This window comes from Lonchura striata, chromosome 12 (genome assembly GCF_046129695.1).
Source record: "Lonchura striata isolate bLonStr1 chromosome 12, bLonStr1.mat, whole genome shotgun sequence".
Lineage (NCBI taxonomy): Eukaryota > Metazoa > Chordata > Aves > Passeriformes > Estrildidae > Lonchura > Lonchura striata.
The window spans coordinates 21,648,741-21,671,053 of NC_134614.1; the positions used below are offsets into that span (position 1 = coordinate 21,648,741).

Sequence of the window (22,313 nt, forward strand, 5' to 3'; positions counted from 1 at the left end):
ACATCCCCATTCAGTGCCTGGCTTTGGATAGGATGCTCCAAGAAATTTGTGAATGAAGGGATTCCTATTCTGAGTGTTGCAGAATGCAGGGATTTCCTACTCTGAGTAAAACTCAACATTATTCTTTGCCTCTGTGTAAATTAAAATCAGTATTAAAGATAGAGAATGCAAAGGACGAAGTAAAAGTAAATAATTTATTAAAACTGTATCAAGGGGAAAGCAAAAGGCAAAATTTCAAAAGGTACCAATAATAGAGGAAACATCTTTGCTTCTTTGTGCAGGTGTACCAAAATTCCCCAAAGAAAAAATTGAGCCTCTGGATGTGGAGCATGGGGATTCTGTGATCCTGCACTGCAACCCCCCAAAAGGCATCCCCCCTTTGCATATTTACTGGATGAATATTGGTGAGTAAATGGTTTTTGCACAATTCATACAAGGGGGCTCAAAGTATTTGTCTTTCAGAGCAGCTTCATTGCAGATTTGCCATGGACAGGAATTATAATTGTGCAAGTGCTTGGGAGAAATATCGGAATATTGAAGAACAAATTTTAAAAATTGAGGGTGGAGATCTGGTTTGACATGATCCAAAGTTAAATATTTGAGTGCATTGACACAGCATCTCATTAAATATGATACCAAATAATTTATATATTGCTGAGTCTGTCAGTGATGAAGAGTCCTGCATTTAAAGGAGAGAGGATATCACGTGTCAATATATTATCATCACAGTTTTCCTCTTTCCATAAATTGATGATTGATTGATGATACTAAGGGAAAAATAATCCATCAGGTTTATATAATTAGCTCCTGGTGGGTTTCTGTGCTGTTAGTCTGCAGCATTTGGTTTCTGCAGGAATTTCTGGCTTTCAGGGAAGCAAAATAACTCTGTTTTTAATTATCAAGTTTTCCTTACCAGTTATATAGGTATAAATTATTAGATAGATATAGATATAGATTATATAGATATAGATATAGATTATGATATAGATATAGATTTAGATTAGATATAGATATAGATATAGATATAGATATAGATATAGATATAGATAGATATAGATATAGATTAGATATAGATATAGATATAGATAGATATAGATATAATTAAATATTTTTAATCTCTTGTATACTGAATATTGATTAAATAACCCATATGTTCTGCTGGATTTTCTGCCTCTCTTGCTTCAGAGTTTCATTCTCTGTATCTGGAAGGAAGCACATGAGCAGAACATTTGGTGAAACAGCCCCTGTGTTGTTCCCAACCTCACAATTCCTTTTCCTTGCCAGATTTGCAGCACATCCCACAGGATGAGAGGGTCTCCATGAGCCTGAAGGGAGATCTCTACTTTGCCAACGTGGAGGAGAGTGACAGCAGGAGTGACTACTGCTGCTTTGCAGCCTTCCCGAGGCTCAGGACCATCGTGCAGAAGATGCCGATGACGCTGAAGGTTTCCCGCTGTGAGTGTGGGGCTGAGCTCCTGCTTTGCTGCTGCTTTCTGAGCTCCCCAGGCAGCAGGGCGTGCAGATGTGTGTGCCCTGGCTCTCTCAACAAAGGGCACCTTGCTGAGTTTATTTCCTGCATTATTAACCTCATTCCTGGGGCTAAATTCCATTGAGAAAAGCTTCTTGCTCTAGCCTGTGTTCTAGGCAGCCATCCCATGGCATCAGTTTCTCCTGTCCCATCTGGGTCACTGTTGGGGTCTCAATGCTGGGCTGACCCCAAGAGTGTAAAAGTCCTTGTTCCCCAGCCTGTGCAGCCAAAGAAGAAGTCTGGAATGCTTAAGGTTGAATTTTCAAATCTATAACATTCTTTCTCTGACCTGCTGAGGTCCATCTAGTAAAGAAGCCATGGCAGTTTGCCTGCCCTGCTGGGCAGCGTCTACATTTTATATCCAAAATTACGTTTATTATATTTACAATAATGTGCCAATAACTATCACCTATGTCAGACGGTGTGTCTCTACCTTAAACCAAGAGAAAAGTGTCACCATCACACCAAGACATGGAGGACAAGAAAAAGAAGGTCAGGACACGCCCAAATCCCTCCATCTTATACCCCTGAATCACATCCTAAAAACTCCAAAATTCTACTTTTTTCACCTGTGTCAGTTCACCTATTACACTACTCAAACCCTTGTGGCTTGTAATTCTTCACACAGAGTTGGCAGCTTTTTCCACGGGCTAAAATCAAAGCCACAGGTGTTTTTGAGTTCGTGCCAAGGTCTCTGAGCCCCTGCCAGGGTCTGGAGCCAGCCAGGGCAGCCAGAGGGATGTGCTGGACTCCAACAGGTCACCAGGAACTGCTGCCTTGGGATGGCTGCCTAGAACAGAGGCTGGACAAGATTGAGAGAATAAAATGGGTATTTATTAAAGGCACACCTTGGGCAGTCAGAAGCCACACCCAAGCTGGACAATCATGAGTGTTTCAGACAATTATAGGTTTGGTCCACTTACATATCAGGGATTAATCCTCCAATTACAGCTTCAGCTAATGAAGCAATTTACCCTAGATTTGCCCCCCAGCTTCGCTGTTGTTTCCATCTCTCTGGCCTGAGGCAGTGAGGTGTCCTCGATTCCCAGGCCTGGAGAGGAATTGTTGTGTCTGCCCAAAATGTGAAGACAGAAGCTGACACTGAATATGATGAATAGAACTAAAGCAGTACAGGATCTGAAAAATAGAAAAGTTGAAGTCCTGAGGCGTCACTGTCAGACCCCAAAAGTGCCCTGTCCTTCCTCCTGCTGTCCCCACAGTGAAAGCCAAGGATGCATGAGGGAAATCTGCTGCTCTTGAGTCCAGCAGGTCCCCCAGCAATGGGACTTGGCTGGGTTTTGAGAACTTTGTGGCTGCCTCTTCCCTGGGCAAGGCCTGCATTGGTCCAGCCTCAGCAGTGAGGTTGAAGGATGATGTTTTCCAGGTTTTTCCAGGCAGCCTGGAGCATCAGAAACACAAGAGGTGTTTCCAGTTCCTCGATGAAATTATGTGTGGGGAATGTAAGGTTTCAGTTGTTTGTTAAAATCTTTGTTCTTTTGGGCCTACAAAGCCCAGAAAGCCAAGCAGAATTTTGTGTTCATGAATGAAACCCTCATTTTTAATATGTGATTTTTGAGAGTTTTCTTGTTGGGATCAAAAGATAAAGGATTAATAGCGGCATTGTGTGTTTAATGCTTGCTTAGACTGTATCTTGGAGTAATAATTGTGAGAAAAACATCCAAATTAAATGTTGCTCTCCATGGCTTTTCAAATGGGTTCAGTCCCCCACACATGCACACAGAGATTAGAGAAAAACGAGATGGGTTTTGGCTGCTGGTAGCCCTGGAAGTGGCCCAAAAACCCACTTCAGTGTGTCCATCTTGTCATCAAAGCCACAGGACTTGGGCCAGGAAAAGATGAGAGGCATGAACTGAACGGGTTCTGTACACTCGGCTGGACATGGCCCACTTCACTCTGTGCCAAGGGCCTGGTGTGGGACTGCATTAAAAATAAACAGAACAAAAATAAGCAATAAGAATCAAGAGAATGGATAACATTTTATAACATTTCTCTTTGTGGATACTTAGTGATTTTTATTATTATAGATAGCAAGGATGAAATGCTGATTATAACACCCATGAAGTATTTTTCAGAATAACACAAATTTTTGGAGCATTTTCATTGTATTTTCAAAACTTTGTTGCTCATCTGTTGCATTCTTTTATATTTTTCATTCTTTCTTTCTTCTGGGACAGAAATTGGGGGGTGGGGAGTGGCATGATTTTGTTTTGGTTGATTTATGGTTTCTTTTGATTCTGTCTCAACCCTGCATGTTTGTTTGGTTGTCATTTTTATTTATTTCAGTAAAGCATGCTAATGACTCAGGCTCACCTAACGCTGCTGTTACCAAGGGTGAGTTGAACACATCTGTTTTTAGCCTTTGAACTGAGACTCCACCAGCTGAGGTGAAATGGGAGCTGCTCAAAAACACATCACAAAAGCCTCTTGAATGTGATGGGATGTATTTAAGCAGTCCGGGGAGCACAATTGGCTCATCTTGTAGTTTCTGAGAGCAATCTGCAGGGTTTTTAATGAAAAAGGCAGTTTTTTTACTCGAGAAAGGAGCTTTGTAAGGGAGTGGAAGTGAGGAGATTGATGTCCTGGGTTTCCCGTGTTATCAATTCAGAGCAGGAGCCAGAGCTGGATGCTCCAAATCTTTTTTCTGGCAGTGAAGAGAACTCAGAGATGAGACAGGCAAGGTTTGACACCATGAATCCATGTCCCAGGCGTCACCCTGGGGGGCTGCATTGCTGCAGGATGAGCTCAGGGTGGATTTATGGAGTTTGGGTCCCTGTGTTGGCTGTCCCCATCACCTCGCTGTAGATGGGAGGTGGCTGTGTCTCTGTGGTGCCCTGTGTGTCACCAGCAGAGGTGACACTTCAGAACAGCCCTTCTCATCCTGTGCATTCCCATCTCCCACTGCTTTGCCTGCCCCTCTCTGTGGAGCAGATCCTGAAAATATCCTGAAGGCAGCAGGTGCCTATTCCTGCAATTCTCCACCTGCTTCCTTTTGTTTCAAATCTATGAAATTTTGACTCTGTAGCTCTTCACTCTTCATTTCTATGCCTTTTAAGAGCCCTTTTTTTTTTTTTTAATGCCCAATTTTAACCTCCTCTAGGGGATTTTTTTTTTTTTTTGCCGGACAAGCACTGAGGTTTCTGAAAAGGAGGTTATCCTGTTATCCTGGAGTGCTTTGGGATGGATAACTCAGAGCACTCATCGCTCCCTGACTTTGCCCGTGGTGCTGAGCCCTGGGAGCAGCACAGGCAGGGCTGGTGCACCGTGGCTGTCACTCCAGAAGCATTTTTTCCCTCCCAGGGATGTCTGAACTCGTGCTGGGAAGGGGCCCTGGCAGCCTTTGGCAGCAGGAGGTGGAGGGCAGATGGGAAATGTGTGAGCGTGTCCAGAGGCACCAACGTGTCCTGCTGCAGCTCCGAGCACTTGTGACACAGATCTGCAGAGATGCAAAGCAAGGGGAAATTAAAATTAAAAATGAGAAAATGCTTCAGGAGATCTATGTGGTCTTTTACCAAATCATCCGTAACTGGCTATTTTTTTAAAGAAGTAGCACCATTTGGGGACTGATTCATTAGTGTGCTAATTGTTATGATAGTGATAACTGGGCAGCCACTGAACCCTGCATTTTTCATCCTAAAACCCTTGTTTGGCAGGCTGGAACAAATGGGCTGTTGGAATCAAATGCAGGTCAATCTTGTTTTATTATTTTTATAGTCTTCCTTACAAATTGTATCTCCATTACTGTAGATTTAATAACTGGAAAAAAACAAGAGGGACAATTCTGTGGGATGCTCAAGTCAGGAAAAGTGAGGATTCACCTGAGGTTTACAAGGTGATGGAGCCAGTGCAGGAGAAAGGAGCTAAGAAAGGAGAAGTGAACCTAAAGATCAGGAATTGAGAGGATCTGGCTGTCTGAGGGGTGATAGGAAGGGCCAGCGCTTGGAAAACTGGATATAAAACTGTAGGAAAAGGAGTTTCCCAGCATTGCTGCCTGTTGATATCTCTGTACCTCCCTTCTGGCTGTTATCAGGGGAAATAAGGGCTCCTGGATTAGTCTCAGAGTGGATAAACAAAAAAGAAAGCACACAAATGGCTGCCAGAAACCTTCTGGCAGCAGTGATGTTTGTGGCATTATTGAAGAATATCTGAGATTTCTCACTTCACTTCTGTTTTATTTTATCTTGCAGCAAATTTTATCAAGGAAAGGAAGCCCAAACTGCTGATCCCTCCTGAATCTGCTGGCAGTAGCTCATCAGTCACTGTCATCAAGGGAGGTGTCCTGCTCCTCGAGTGTATTGCTGAAGGGCTGTGAGTAATGGAACTGCTGCACAAACTTAACCACCTTTGGAGGGACAAATGAGCAAAAAAAAAGGGATATTACAAATTATGCAACAGTTTTAAATGCAACTCCTGTGCAGAGCTTGCTGTACTTGTAAAGCAGCACAGAGTGCAGGCAACAGTAGTGTGTTAGTTATTGCTGTAGCTTGTAAACAAGTAATTAAAACCACAGGGTGGTAAGTATGGATTTTTTTTTTTTTTTCTATTAAAAAAATTGAATTTTTTTCAGTAGTGCTACTTTTGAGATGTCAAGAAACTAAATAATATCAGCATCGGCTTCAATGCTTTTGTTCACAACCCATAATGTTTGGTTGTTTGTTTTTTTTTTCTGGTTTTGCCAATTCAGTTTTCCTTCAGTGCTCAAAATTTAAGATTTTCCAGGTGCAAGATCTCAGTTTATTTTATAAAACAAAGCTCCTGAGTGATGTTACACAAGACATCCTTTAAGGAAAGTTGGGCCATTGAGGGGAAATCATCAATCTCAGTCACAGCAGGAGGTGCTGGCTCGGGTGTGAATGTGACCCTGGCTGGTTTTGGTATCCATTCCCCAGCACCCAGAGTTTCCATAAAGGATCTTCATTCCACGGTGTCCTCACAAAGGACAGGATACTGAGGAGCAAATCCATGGCTGTGTAGGAATAGAGTGAACCAGTATCAGCTGTATTAGTGTGATCCTGATCAATCCAGCAGCAAAGGGCAAACCTCAAACCTTGGGCACTTCCAGCGATGCAGGGGCAGCCCCAGCTTCTCTGGGCACCCTGTGCCAGGCCTGCCCACCCTCACAGGGAGGAGTTTTTTCCTAAAAAACCTTCTAAATCCCCTCCAAACCTTCTCTCAGTTTGAAGCCATTCCCCTTTGTCCTGTCACTCCAAGATGTTTTAAATAATCTCTCTCTATCTTGCTGAATCCCTTCAGGTGGTAAAAGGATAATACAGGGAAGGGTTAAAATAGCTGCTTTATGATGAGAAATAAGGACAATTTTTATGGGAAATGAATTTGTAGAGAAAAGGTTTGTTGACAAAAGTTTGTTGAATTTGTTGACAAAAAGTTCATATACCATGTATTTGTATACAAATTTTGAGATAAGAAATGCTGATTTAAAAATATTTTAGAATAAGACAGACATTATTGAGAGAGATATGGAACTAGAAATAAGTTATAAAAGGTGCTTTTGTAAAAGAGACTAAATATTTTAGATAAATAGAACTATGAAAATGTATTATAGTAGGACCTATGAAAGGTAATTCTTGTCTCAGGGTTGCTGCTCCAGCTCACTCAGCCACGAGCCCTGCTTTGCTCTTCCAGTTCCCCAGTCTGTCCCATGTGCCTGTCACTGCAAAAGTCGAGCTGCCACCAGAGAAACAGAATCTGTGCACCCACTAAATCCCCAGGGAAAGCAGAGCCCCTTCTGGTTTGGCTGGGACAGAGCTTTGTGCAGAGCAGAGCTTGGAATCACCAGCCCCTCGTGCTGGCCGTGGAGCTGCAGACTCTGCAGACACCGAGATAATTCCTATTAAAGGCTCTGCAATTATATTCCCTCCATAAAATTCCAAAGTCAGGATATTTATCTGCCTGCACATGTTTAGGGCATTTTGTTTTTCCATATGGGCTTGAAAGGGCATTGCTGGTGGAAGCTGGCACGGAGTTGAGTTGGCATTCCTGAAAGGAGGTGAATTACTTGTCTCTGTTGGATTCGCTCCAGGTATCTGCAGTGAGTTTTGCTTCCCTCTTGCAACATTTCCTTGTCTAATTCACTCCCCACCAAGCGAATCTGCCAGCCCACAAACCTCCCCAAAGCCACAACTCTGATTTCAGAGGGTTTTCAAGGGGTTTTAATAGGAAAATCACCTTGGGAATACTCAAATATGAATTTCGATGTGCAAGCATGAATATCAGATACAAGAAGGGAAAGCCAGAAAAGTCTTTCTCTCCCTTCAGAAAAAGGTAAAAAGAAAGAAATATTTTTGCTTCACTCAAAAATTCCCAGAAAACTCTTTAAAATATTAATTTTTTGAACAAAAAGGGTTTTTTTTTTAAGCAATCACTTTTGAAAGAACACAAAGTAGTTTTTTGTCTTATCACCAAGCACATCTCTTCATTGAAATCCTTCAAAAATGCAACTTTTAGAATAAACATTCTTTTTCTTTGTTAAAATTCCTATTTTTAGCAGAAAAGCATTCAGCTTTGCCTACATCTCTGCCAATCCATCCTGCCAAATGTCCACAGACCATGGAAGTGGATTTCAAGGAACTCAGATCAGGGGCACCAGACTGCAAAATAGGGAATTAGGGACATTTCCAGCCTGTCATTTTTTTAAAGATTTATACCCTGTGCAGTGGCTGTGGCGGGAGGGCATGGCCTCGGGGCTGGCTTTGGGACAAGAGTAGGATCTGGGAGGGGATAATGGGATATTTGCAGAGCTGGTGGAATACCAGAATTGTTGGGCACCTGGGGTTTTGTGTCCCCTGCCTGGGCGTGGAGCCACGGGGACAGATGGGCACGGGAGGAGGCGGCTCTGGCGCGGCGGCCGCGTGTCCTGCGCGGTGTCAGGGCCACCAACACGTCTGTCCCCAGCTCTCTGTCACCTCTGGCTCTTTCTAGCGGTGTGAAGAGCATCTCAGCCACCTCCCAAGTGGCACTGCAATGGAGGCTGGCCCTCCTGGCTGTCCCCAGGTGCCTTTTTGGGGAGGGAATGAGCTCCAGCCGCATCCCCGCTGTCCATGCCAAGGCACATCCAAGGAATGCAGCTTTGCCCTGGTGGAAATCTCACTCACAGGGGTAGTGCAGAACCAGGAGCAGCAGAGCAGCTGTATAGCATAACCTTTAGGTAGCCCCAGATTTTCAAAGCTTTAAAAGCTCAAAATGCTCCAAAAGCACCTCCCAAACCCTGGGTGTGAACAGCAGCTCTGCCACGTGAAGCATCACAGCAGCTTCTTGCATTCAACTCAAAATCTTCTTTATTTTTTCCTTTGTTCTCAGCCCAACTCCTCATCTCAGCTGGGTCAAGGTCACGGGAAACATGCCCAAGGATGAGCCAGAGACAGAGAATTTTGGGAAGATGCTGAAGATTGACCAAGTGACAGCAGCTGATGAGGGGACGTACCAGTGCACAGCCAGCAACCCCATGGGCAGGGCCAGGCACGAGTTCCACGTGCGTGTGGAAGGTGCTCATACTCTTTACTAAAATATTTGTTTGGGGACTAAAACGTGGGAAAAGGGAAGTGAAGGAGGCTCTTTGTGAATATGATTCAAGAAACTCCACCAATTGGATTTGGGAAGGCTTACACAAATTAAATTAGTAAACTAAAGTCCAAAACAACAGCAACAAAAATGTAAATAATGCTTTTTGGCTTTTTCCCCCTGAACCATGAAGGCCTTAAAAAAGCAGGGAACAATATAAATATGTGAGCAGGTTCAATACTCTAAAGATGGGAGGGAGTCAAGCACAGATGTTGATGAAATGTCTTGTACTAAGCTGAAGGTCAGAAGAAAGATCTTATTATTCTTTTGGCTCTTAAAAACTGTGAAAATGGCTACACTGGGCTGGATCAGAGGGTCATTTAGCTCAAATCCCTTTCTTTGTTTTCCACCAAAAGTGGGCTTTTAGGGAGGGCTGTGAAAATTCAATGAGCAGACAAGGTGCCACTCCTTGCCTCCTTCACCTGTTCCTTTGCTCTGATTTTTGTATAGGCACAACCTGATCTGGGAGTGTTTTCTGGAATCCCTGAAAAGTGTCATAAAACCTGTGAAACAAAGTAAAAGAGGTGCTTTCTACTGTTTTTTTAGCAGTTAAAAAAATGGAAATGTGATCCTTTTTGTCACCTCACCCAAGGCTTCTCTTTCCCTTCTCCTCCTGCCCAAACCCCCAGGTGTGCATCAGGTGGAGATGCCCTTTCCCAGGAGCCAGCAGAGCTCTGGGGAATCATTGCAGAGCCAAGAACTCCCCCTGCCACTTTCCCTGCCCATAAATAGCTCCAAACTGAGAATCCTGCGGCCCAGCTGGAAAACTTGCTGAAAACATTTGCCTGATGAAAAATTCTCCAACCTCCGCTCTGCACTTAAAAAAAAAAATAAATCCCTGGCAGTTTTATCCTGGTAGAACCTTCCAAGTGCTTCATTTCCATCAGGGCTCCTCATCCCTCTGTGGACACCACATTTCTGATGGGAGAAAAGCACTTTGGGCTCCCTGCTCTGTGTTTGCTCAGCAGCTGAGGAAAGTAAAGTATTTTCTCCCAGTGGCTGCTGAGTCCTCTCCATTCCCTGAACCCAACCTTGTCCCTTGCTGGGAGTGTGGCAGAGGCATGGCAAGTTCTCAGCTGTGGTGGAGGGGAAGTGCTGACTCCTAGAAATCCTTCCAGATGGTTTGGAGCCTCTCTGCTGTAGCAGAATATTTTAACAATCTGGCTATGATTTTCTCGTCTGCGAAAATCAATTTCCTTCAAAGAAATTGCAGGAGCTGCAAAAACTAAAATACCAGAGAAATAGCATTAATTTTGCAGTTTAGAATATTGACCTTCTCCTCCCACAGTTTTCAGAGGAAGGAAAACTTCCTGGCAAATTGTTATTCCTGCTTATTAATAAACAAGAACTTAGAAAAAGTGAAAAAGCAGGAAAAAATCCCACTCCAGCCATTGCAACGTAAAAAAATCTTTTTTCCAATTGCTATTAAATCCATTTTCCATGTGTGTAACTAAAGGTGGCTCCTTTAGCAGCAGGGATTCTTCCTATTAGGAGTCACCTCACATCCAAGGTATCAAGGTAAACCTGAGCCCAAAGCTTGCTGTCTTCTGCAATTCCTGAGCAGCAAATGTCGCTGCCGTTAATCAGAGAGGGACACGTTCATCATTCCTGCAGCAGCTCCTGTGAGCACACACAAGGGCACATCCTGAGCATTAATTTCAGGAGGCTTCAGGGAGCTCGTGCTGCTGTTGGGCTCCTCACACCTGACAGGTTCCTCTCACAGGATGAACGCAGGGAGAAGAAAATTAAACATGGAAGAAAAATTATCTTTTTTTTTAACCTCCAGCCATCCTCAGTGGTGTGCTGGGGGGTAAATCAAGATTTTTCTGTCACTGTGCCATGTTTTCTGTTCTACTTTCTGGTAGTTGAGGACCTCAAACCAACACCCCATCCTTTTAAATACCAGTTTTAATGGTATTTGCATGCAGCCCACTTCCTAATCCTGCCAAGTCCGAGGGCAAAGATTCAGGCAATCATTACCAAACATATGAAAATATTCAGCAAGCAAATTGCTTGACTGTTTGAGCATTTTAATCTCTCTTTGCAAGGGAAGGTGTAGCCTGGAATACCTGAGCAGACACAAAAACCCCACTGTTGTTATTAAAATGAGAGAGAATTATTTTTTCAAAAAATAGCAAAGGAAGCCTACAAATTGTTTTGACTTCAAGTGTTTATTTGGTTGTTGTCTGTAGTTCACCAAACCTGAAAGAAAATTAAAACATAACCTCCAGATCTTGCAGGATCATAATGATCTAAAGTTACTTTGATCTCGACTGAGGCTCCTAGGTGGGGTTTAACAGAAATAATTGTTACAATATAATGATTAATTATAGTAATAATGTAATAGCTAAGGGCTTTGCAGTTATGTCTCGTAATACTTTTATTACTCATCCAGAGCAAAAGAAAAGAGATTAAATTAATGGGAAGCAGAAGCAGAACTGGGTGTTTTAATCAGGCTCATGCTTTCTGTTTCACTGGAAAATTGCTCCAAGAGGGATGCAGAGCCCAAGGTGGCAACAGCAGCTGCTGCTGGCCCTGGGGTGGGATGGATTCCCAGCCTTTGGGAGGAAAACTTGGAGAGAACTTGACAAATTGGGATAAAAAGGATGGATTCAGTAAGCACAAGCACAGAGCAGTTCACAGCAGGCAGCACTGGTTGGCCTCATCAGCACAGGCTGGGAAATGCCTCCTTGGGTTTATCCACTGGATGTTAAGAGGTGCACCTCTGGGAAGTGTTAGTCTGGCAGAAAAGGCAAAAATCATCCTGGAAAATAGAAGGGAAAGTGTTGTTGTAAGAGCCTGCTGAGAACTGAGAAGGTCTCACCTCAAGTAAGCAGATTTACAACTTCACCTTCTGCAGGAAAGGTCAGGAGAAGGTGGTAGAGGTGGTCACAAGGCTCAAAATCATGGCATTTGGGGTAAAAAATACAGGTATCTTTAATTTAGGAGAAATTACATCTGGGGAATGCACAACAGCCTTCAGAGGAATGGAAGATTCTCTACCAAGTTCACTGGGGGTGATGGAAGCCAGGGGAGAGTTAAACTGCAGCAAGGCAGAAGCTGATTAGATATCCCAAAATTGTTCTGCTCATGGGGAAAACACAGTGGGAGAGGCTGAGGGGAAGGTTTGGATCCTTTCTGAGTATTTTAGCTGCAGATGATCCTGCTCTGCTGGAGATGCCCATTTTTGATCCCTTTCATTTCTGGTTCTGTCAGTATTTCCCATAAGAACATTAATCAGTCGATAACTCTTACCAGGAAGAATAAATGAGGAAATATTTGCCATTCCAGATTAACTATTTGATTATCCAACCCCTGCATTTTGTAACTGCTAAAAATTTGTGAACATTTTGTTATATTTTGTATATTTAAGCAGTGTAGCACATCTGCCACGTGGAAAAGAGGTTCTTCAGCCTTTCTGTGAAATTGCATTTCACACCTGGCAAAATCTTATTGCCTCTGACTTCACAGCCTCTTCACTTCCTTGGAGCACCCATAGCAATTCCAGTGCTGAGAAAGGAGAGCAGAGACATCAAATATCAGCTCAGAGCTCCAGAGTTTGGGCACAGGTGGAGACAGGAAGAGATCCTTCAGGTGGTTTTTATTCAGCCTGTGCCGGGTGTCTCCAAACTGAGGAAATATCCATCTCAGTTTGTGACAGATTTAGAGGAAAAATTCCAAACCAGCAATTTAATCAGGACTGCTACACTTCTTTGATTCATCTTTTCCTGATGAAACCATGGTTTATATGAAAGAGAAGGAAAAAGATCTGCAAACCCAAAATATTCTGGTGTTTGCAGAGTTTTTCCCTGGAGCCAAATACCAGGAAGCTTAACAGATGTGGTCATGTCACTGTGGGATGGGAAGAAGCACTGAGTGAGGATGCTGGTAGAAAAATCCCTGCTGTGTGAAGGAAGCAGGATGATTTTATCATTTTAAATAAGTTTTAGTGGTTTGAATTTGGCTTTAGTCCTTATATGTTAATTAAACCATTCCTGGGTGCTCTCCTGTGGGAATGCTGGTCTGGGTGTTGAAATGCACCCCACTTTAGGGGTGTTTTTTTTTTAAATATCTGTGTGAATGTAAGCAGTGGTGTTTTGCTTTAGCATATCTCACTGATAGCATCTGTTGCTGTATTAGCAGGCAGCAGCTCCATTAATCTTCAAAGCATTTTATGAGCATTAACTAATGAATCCTCAGGTTTTCCCTACATTAGCTCACCTCTTTAATAGGGAAAGAGGCCCCATGATCTTCCCAGCACTTGCAGAAGAGGCAGTGGCAGGTCTGGTGTTAAAATCTCTAAATTTGGTGCCTTTCAAGGGGAAATGATGAATTCAAAGCTGTGTTTTGGGTTGAGGCTGCCCACTGGGAGCTCAGGGACCAGCGTTCAGTCAGAATTAAGCATTTATGAGATGAATTCCCTTTTTCTCCCCTTCATTTCCCTTCCCTCATTATGGAGGTCTGTTCCACACGAGGTTTGGGTGCCTGATGCTCAGGGGCTGCTCTGCAGAGCAGAGTTTTCCCAGAGCTCCCCTGGAACAGCTGGGAAAGGAGAGCACGGGGATGCAGCAGCGCATGGCTGCTCCTCTACCACCACCCTGTGGCATCCCCAGCGATGGGAGAATGTTTTACTATTCCTAAATGTGTTGGGGATCAGTCTCTGGTCTGAATACACCACGGGGAAACAGAAAATCAAGGTGATGGTGCATTTCCTCAGCGCAAGGGAGAGGGGCAGGTGGACCGGAGGTGGATCAGTGCTGTCCTGGAGCTCTGTCAGCTCCCAGGGAAGGTGATGGGAGCCACTTGCTCGTGCCTGGAGAAGGGAATTCGAGCTGGATGGATATTCCCACCTTGTTTGTCTTGCTGCAATTGCCTTACCTTAAATCATAGCTCACAATCACATCTGAGGGTCCTGGTGGAAATGCTGACCCATTCCCTCCTTCCCAGCTTCTCCCTCCCCTGTCCATTCGTTTCCCACTTGGATGAAGGCTGCCCATTCCCCCAGCCTGCCTGACACCCACCAGGACAGGACTGGCCTGTGCTGATGCTAATTTTACCTTTCCTTTACATGGGAAATACAAGGAATCCAGCTCAGCTGCAGGATGGATGGGCTGTGAGCAGCTGCTGGGAAGTGTTGGTGGCGTTTGCCATCTCCTGGAGAATTCCAGCAACAGCAGAGGCACACGCTGGGCTGTGGCTGTGGTGCCTCAGGATTTCAGCTTCTCTATTTCCCATCTGTTTGTACTCCTGCAGTTCTTTAGTGTGTAACTCCAAACTCCACACACAGTGTGAGCTGCTGCTTCCCATTTGGGGCAGACACAACAATTCCTCTCCAGGCCTGGCAGTCAAGGACCCCTCACTGCCTCAGGCCAGAGAGATGGGAACAAAAGTGAGTTGGGGGAGCAAACCTGGGGTCAGTGACTTCATTAGCTGCAGCTGGAATTGGCAGATTCACCCCCAATATGCAAATGGACCGAACTTATAAAAATGTGAAAACTGTGACCCATCATCTATTTTTGGGTGTAGCCCTGGGGCTGTCCTAAATGTACCTGAAGGCCCTGCAATAAATAGAACAACTTTTTATTCCCTTAATTCTGTCTGGCCTCTATCCTTAGGTAGTCCCAAAAGGCATCAACTGATCCCTGCTGTGTCTCTTTCCCCAGAGCCTCCCCAGTGGCTGAAGAAGCCCGAAGGTGGGGTCTACAGCGTGGGGGCAAACCTGGTGCTGCTGTGCGAGGCCATCGGGAACCCCGAGCCCAGCATCCAGTGGAAGCTCAACGGGATGCCCATCGATGGTATGTGCAGAGCCAGGCTGCTCCTCCAGGCCCTGCCCAGGTGGGGTGTGCCTCTGTAGCACCCAGTTTGGGGGGACCCACAAGTCCTAACACGCTGAGTGATGTCTGGTGTGGCACCCCTTTAGATATGAATTGTTTATTTACTTAAATAAACTAATATTTAAATAGGATTCTTGAAGAGGGTGGTGGTGAACACTGCACATGTGGAGCTGTGGTACCTTTGAGGTGCTGCCCTGTAACTCTCCCATCTTTTGGGGATCTGGGACAGCTTGAGGGCTCCTTTGTGCTTTGGAGTAAGCCCAGGTGGCTGGGGAGCACTGGTGTAGCAGTATTATTATTATTATAATTTCACAAAGTCTCTGAGGTGAATTTGCTGGAATTTGGTGCTCTGGAGTTCGTTCCTCAAGCCATGGGACTGCTGACAAAGGCAGAGCCCTGGAACTCACCGGCTCTTTGCACAGTCTTGGTTGGATCCTCAAGATGTTCTTTCCTTTGACTTCCGAGCAGTGAGGAGAGCCTGGGAGCTCCCCAGTCACGGTGTTCCTGAAACAATCTGGTGTTTTCCAGGCAGGACCTTCCGAGGGAGAATCTCCACCAGGGAGATCAGCCTGACCAACCTGCAGCTGCAGGACAGCGCCGTGTTCCAGTGCGAGGCCACCAACAAGCACGGCACCATCCTGGCCAGCGCCAACATCAATGTCCTCAGTGAGTCCCCGTGTCCATTTCTCTTGGGGTTCTGATGGTCAGGATGACCCCAGGAGAGATCAAAAAGAGTCTTTGCTTGCCTGGCCTGATGCAGCCAAAGAAGGAGCCTGGAATGCTCCAATTGTGCTTTCAAGGTTGTTTATTTCTTCTCTCTGAACATTCTTTCTCAGACCTGCCCAGCTCTGGCTAGCAAGGAGGCCATGGCAGTCTGCTGTGAGCCTTGGGCAGCTCCCACATTATAGACTCAAAACTAGATGTCTGTGTTTGCAATTTATTACCAATTTCCATCATCTATGTTAGACTGTGAATCTCTACCTTAAACCAATAAAAAAGTGCCACCATCACACCAAGACATGGAGGACAAGACAAAGGGAAAGAAGGCCAAGACACACCCAAATCCCTCCATCTTGTACTCCCTTGAACCCCATTCTAAAAATCCCAGATTTCTACTTTTCCACCCTGTGTTAACTCAACTCCCACACTGCTCAAACCCTTGTGGCTTGTAATTCCTCATACAGAGTTGGCAGCTTTTTCCACGGGCTAAAATCAAAGCCACAGGTGTTTTTGAGTTCGTGCCAAGGTCTCTGAGCCCCTGCCAGGGTCTGGAGCCAGCCAGGGCAGCCAGAGGGATGTGCTGGGCTCTGACACCCTGGGCTGTCCCCTCCCAGAGAGCACATCAACAACCCAAGCTGAATCCTCAGAGCAGCCTCGGGGTTGTCACCATCTCATGGTTCCTCATGGTTCCTTTGGGTTCCATGGTTTCTTTGCCTTGTCATGAACATCTCATGGTTCCTTTGTACTGGCCCCAGATTTTAAGAAATGTCCAGATTGATGCCACAGTTTTTATCATGGGCAGTGTTATGTGCTTAGCACAGGCACCCCTGAGCTTTGATATATTTTAAAAATGTGGTTGTGGCTGGGCTCAAAAACTTGAATTCAAACACAGTGAAACCACTGGGGACTGACTTGTGACCACAACACTGGTTTTGAATTATTAAGTGTGTTTTTAATCTTTGATTTCAGTTGTGATGCTCAGTCTGTTCCTTGAAGAAAGCGAGTGAGGGTAATTTAGTCAATAAAAAACATCTCTGGAGGCAGCAGAACTGGGTCTATTTTCTCTCCTGGATGTTTCAATTTCTGACATGTCCAGCAGGAAACCCCTGTTATGTCTGTCAGTGAAGCTTCAGAGAGCTCAGCTGCTCAGGGCAACTCTTCCAAACAGATGTGAAATTCCCATTAAACACCCCAGCCTCTCACCCTTGCTGGAAAAGGGCAGCATGCAGGGCCAGTATTTATGTTCCTAATTCTGAAATGCAGTGCTGCTCACCCTGAATTCTCTCCTGCAGATATTGCCCCCCTGATACTGACCCCAGATGAGGAAAACTACGCCACGGTCGTGGGTTACAGCGCCTTCCTGCACTGCGATATCTTTGCCTCACCTGCAGCAGATGTCAGATGGTAGGATACTGGGAATTGTTTTTTTTTCATGTGAAACAAGTTTGAAAAGTCTGCTAGTTGCTATTTCTACAGAGCTAAGAATATAAATTTGCAACAAAACTATATAATTCAAATTATCTGTGTTTAAATGCGCTTTCAAGAATTCTGAAGAATTGGTTTGGAAAAAAAGATTTCCTGGAAGTCCCCATTACCTGTTTGAGACAAATGCCAGGCTATACATTAAGCAAAACCATGCTGTTTATAGCCAAATCCTGCTGCAGCTTTGTCAGTTTAATGTTGGCAACCCTTCAATTTTGGGCACACTATTGAAGTGGAAATGCAGCGACTTAAAAAACACATTTGCCTGGACATGTTTCCATAGGCCTGGAAATCACAGGATTGTCACAGCAGCTGACAGGTGCAATAAAATTGCAGGTGGCAGCTGTAGATTAAAGACAGAGTATTTTAAAGAATTTTTTAGGCTCTGTCCCTGTGGGTTTGGTGTGCAGGACTCTTAAGTCCCATTATGATTTGCTTCATGTGCATAAATTATCTCACTAATTCTGTCTTTAATTGCTCAGTGGCAAAGCTGAGTCCTAAAATTCCCCTGCAATAACCCCTAACCATGAACTAACTCTTCCTGCAGTAACCCAGGCCTGTTTTTATCACCTTTAGGACTAAGGATGACAGCATAGAGCCCCTGTCAACATTTCGCTACGAGTTAAACAAGAACGGCACCCTGGAGATCAGGGATGCAAAAAAAGAGGATTCGGGGTCCTATGCCTGCTGGGCTGCAAATTCTGTGGGGAAAAGAGCAATCACTGCTAATCTGGATATAAGAGGTGAGAAAAGAAAAAAAAAATCTTTCACAGCTGCTAAGATTTTATGACAATTTTTATGTATTTTATGCTAAGATTTTATGTTTTTCAGGAAGTAGTGAATATTCGGTCCTGGGTACAGATTTATTCTGTGACTTTAGGAATTTTCTGGATATTACAACCTGAAATTGTCACAGGTCTCATATATAGATGAGCCCTTAAAACAGTCCCAATTTTTCAGCTGGATTTCTCACATGGTGCTCATTTACTTCTGGATGCTTGCAGAAGGTGCACAAGCCACCAAAAATTTGCATTTACACATTATCTTGAAAGGATTTTGCCTCCTTTTTGTCACTGCCCTGTTACACTCAGGGCAGGCTCTTGGCTGACCCTTGGGAGCCTTCCCTGTGCTCCTGGGCTTGGTGGGGTCCTTGTTGATCCAGATGTGTTCCTGCTCCTCCCTCAGCTGTGGGATTCCTTTCCCTAAAATTCCTTCCTGATCTGTTGATCAGAATGCACATCCCAAACTGGGTAACTCCCACACTGGGCACCAAACACGTTGCAGGGTGCTGCTGGCTGAAGGACTTTGCACTGGGTTTTGCCTGTTTTGTTGATAAATATTTTTAAACAGGGCAAATAAAAATCCTCAGATGCGTTTACTTTGAAATTTGAGATCCATCCCTTGTGCTGCAGCTCTGCTTTAAGGGGTTTGTGTGGTTGGCTGGCAGGAGGGGTTTTCCCTGGAGGGTGTGGTGGCAGTGGGCAGCTCCTGTTGGGCACACAGGTGGCATTTAGTGGGCTTTCTACAAATTTGCTTAGGATTTAGGGCTTGCCAATTAAAAAAACAACAACAACAAAAAAAACCCCACTTAAATACTCAATTAGCAAAGCTCTCTGATGTAGGTTTGCTGTGACAAACTTGAGGAAAAAGCCCATTCTTTGTGTTCCATTTCCACCCACTCCATTGGCTTTGGGAATTTTACAGTGGTAATAAACATGAAAATGTACAATGAAAATCTCACAGAGCAACATTTCACTGCAGAAATAAATTCAGCTTAGCGCTTTCTTCTTACTTATTCATCTGTTTCTGCATTCAGATTATAGTCAATTAAAAGAACAAACTTGATTGCAATAATTTTTTCTCACTTGACTTTAATAGGCTTGTAGTTTTTCTTGGATCATTGCCAAAGCTTATTTCAAATGGCAATTAGACATAAAAATAATATTCAAGCTTTTTTTTTTTTTTTTTTATCATCCATTTCATGACAAGCTGCTAACAAGGATTTTCACCTGTACCTTTTTTTTTTTTTTTTTTGTGGTTTTTTTTTTTTTCTGGAGCTCTTTGGTTTGGAGTGAACTAAAAAATATTTCAAGAAAAAAAATGTTTGAAAATAAAAAAAATGTTTCAAGATTAAAAAAACAGAAATCCTGGCAAATGTCTATTTCAAACCCCACCATCCTTGACTTGAAATGTTTATATATATGACAAAAATAGACATGATTTTTGCTCCTGAAGTTGATTTGTGTAGATGAAGTGCTTGGTGAAAATTTGATATAATAGCCCCTATCTCACCTAATCAAAGTGTTTTTCTGTGATCAATCAGATGCTACAAAACTTGTTGTTACTCCGAAGAACCCCCGAGTGCTGAAATCACATTCCATTTTATTGAAATGCCAGGCTGAGTATGATTCCCACTTGAAACACAGTTTTAAATTATCCTGGAGGAAGGATGGAGATGAGCTGCCAGTCAACAGCACGGAAGGTGGCAGGTGAGTGGGGAAGGAACAAGGCTGTTCTTGATCTCAGCTGGATAATCTGGTGTGGTGCTGGAGCTGGAGCTCCATTAAACATGAGCCTTAATAGCTTGAAATGCAAATTTATGTCTGCAAAGAGTTCTTCATGCGATACGGGAGTAGATCTGCATTTTATACACATCTAAATATAAATGCAGCAGTGTGAGTTTTGAGCCAAATGGGTTTGGGTTTATTAACTCTGCTGCCATCATAGCAGAATATAAAGTTATATGTTAATATATACATTACATATATATATATATATATTTATGTATAATATAAATGTTGGCCCAACCCAAGAACACAACCCTGACCCCAGTGAAGGTTGTTTCTCCACTTCAGTGGAACCAGGATTTTCTTACAGTTTGCACTTATTTGGTCAAAGCAAAGTCTTTGCAATGTTGAAGTGATGGCAAACAGATTTCAGGGATTCTGCCGTGAATCTTTCCTACATATGAGTTTAGGATTTGCAGGCTGAATTTTGCCCTATTTTTGGGTTTTCATTGACCTCAGGGGACTGGAGCTCAGCCTTTATTCTACAGAGGAGTCCCACAGGGGCAAATCAGATGTCTTTATTAATTACCACAGGAGAGAGATATTTCCTAAATACTGGGGAGGCTGAAAACCCCGCTGAGCCCTCGTAGGATGGTGAGGCAGTGCCATGGAAACTCCATGTCTGCCATGGAGCCCACGGCCTTGGATCCTTGGCAGCTTCCCTGGTGCTTTTGACATGATACAAATGCCTTGGGAATGCTCAGTTTCCCTCAACCTTTCAACAATTCTATCATAAACCCCATATATTGGTCTCATTAATGACGTGCCAAAATCCTATGGCCCAGATCATCTAGTGCATGTCAATGTGCTTCTTTTCAGAGCAGGATTGACAGGCCAACCTCCAGCCACGGAGGCTAAATTGCCAGAAAATACAAATAAAACTCCTCAGCACAGTGTAGAGCAGAGCCACAATTCCATTTTAATGTAGCAGGTCCAGTGTGCAACATTTAATGAACATGCCAAGTTCTATTCTGAACAATTTTTCAGAGAGCAACATTTATGTGTCATACTCATCTTACATATTTTTATCATCCTTATTACCTATATTTTTTTTTCTTTTTTTGCCCTGCAGGATAATTCTGGACAGGGATACCCTGTTCATCTCCAGTGTGCTCCTGGAGGATCAGGGGGTTTACAGGTGTGTGGCCAGCACTGCCCTGGACTCTGCTGAGGCTGAGACACAGCTGATCGTTCTGGGTAAGGTTGATTTTCCTTGCAGCAGGAATTGCCACTGCAGCACACTTATTTGCTTCTTTTCACAGAGCCTCAATAACCCAATTTCACAGTCTCTCACTCCTTAAGCTCAGCTGTGCTGTCCCTTATCTCTGGGAATGGTGATGCTGACACAAACTCGATTTATTTGCATTGTTGGTGTAGTAAGATGAGGCAGCATTTTTGCCTCAGTTCAGTGGCTGCAGGAATTGCCCAGGCTGGAAGGTGTGAGAACATACTAAGAATGTTTCTGCTGCTGCTTTGAAGCCTTTGGCCAGTCCTTCACAAGAATTGGGCTGTTTTTTGAAGGCCTTCAGACCAATATTTGGTTGTGCAGCTCCTCAGAAGATCAGTGCGAGTTAAGCACCTAAATGGAATTAATTCTATCTGTGAACCTGAACGTGAAAGATCGTCCAGGGGCAAGGAGCAGAGAAGAGCCTGGACCCCCGTGGGTCTGAAGCTTGGCCTTCTGAGAGCATCCTCACCACCTGCATCCCTCCCTGAAGGACCCCTTGGAATTAAGAGTTGGAATTAACTTATAGAGCTCTGTGTCCAAGGGCAGCAGCCAAAATTCTGCTTTGTGGTCACAATTTTGGCCAGCCTGGTCTAAGTGAAAATCTCCCTACCCATGGCAGGGGGCTGGAATTAGATAATTTGTAAGGTTCTTTCCAACACATTTTGTGATTTTATGATTCTCTAACAGCTTTGCATAATTTTAATTACATTTATTTTTGCTTCATTTTACATGTTTTTTTATTGCTGGCAGTGATTGCAGCAAGAAATAAGTCAATCTGCCCTTCAAGATGTTTTTCCACTTTAAAGGAGTGATATTTTTCAGTAAATAGTAAATTAGGAAGATGCTGTGCACATTATTTATGGTGGTGTGTCCTTCAGTGCTGCATAATTCAAAATGTTTGTAGATTATTCGTTACTTCACTTATGAAAATTTCATAAAGCATTTTATTGCTTTTTAAAAAGGTGCTTTGCAGAATAAGAAAAACAGTTTTGTGCTCTTTTCCCTTGTTCATTGCATATGAGAAAGGTCTTGGTGAATTAACTACATCTTATTTTCCAAGTGAAAAATTCAGGATTTTGCAGTCAAGGACTGGTAGGCTGACTGAAGAACTAAATAGAGACATCAGATTGGGGCAACTAAGAGTAAAATAAATATTCTATTAGAATAATTCTAAGTATTTATTTGGTAGAGGAGTGAGAATATTTAAGATGCACCATCACCATCTTGAAATTAATATATTGAATTTTAAACAGCTGTACTCCGAGGATAGAGCAGAAACGTGCCTGCAGATTAAACTGTGTTTTCCTGATATTTTCCAAGATACAAGAGAAATGGGGAAAAAAATAAAAAGAAAATGA

General features: G+C 43.6%; 1 protein-coding gene across 8 annotated transcripts in view; it reads left to right on the top strand.

Annotated features, from left to right (window-relative positions):
• Positions 1-22,313, top strand: part of CHL1 (cell adhesion molecule L1 like) — a 140,044-nt gene that overhangs the window by 94,999 nt on the left and 22,732 nt on the right. For 7 of the 8 annotated variants that reach the window (XM_077786188.1, XM_031505903.2, XM_077786189.1 and 4 more), the window contains 11 exons: positions 282-404; positions 1,285-1,455; positions 3,833-3,880; positions 5,734-5,854; positions 8,864-9,048; positions 14,788-14,919; positions 15,487-15,624; positions 16,971-17,082; positions 17,737-17,903; positions 19,484-19,649; positions 20,800-20,924. In XM_077786188.1, the coding sequence (XP_077642314.1) occupies positions 282-404; positions 1,285-1,455; positions 3,833-3,880; positions 5,734-5,854; positions 8,864-9,048; positions 14,788-14,919; positions 15,487-15,624; positions 16,971-17,082; positions 17,737-17,903; positions 19,484-19,649; positions 20,800-20,924 (1,488 nt within the window). The remainder of the gene's footprint in view (positions 1-281; positions 405-1,284; positions 1,456-3,832; positions 3,881-5,733; positions 5,855-8,863; positions 9,049-14,787; positions 14,920-15,486; positions 15,625-16,970; positions 17,083-17,736; positions 17,904-19,483; positions 19,650-20,799; positions 20,925-22,313) is intronic. The other variant, XM_077786193.1, reaches the window with a different exon arrangement.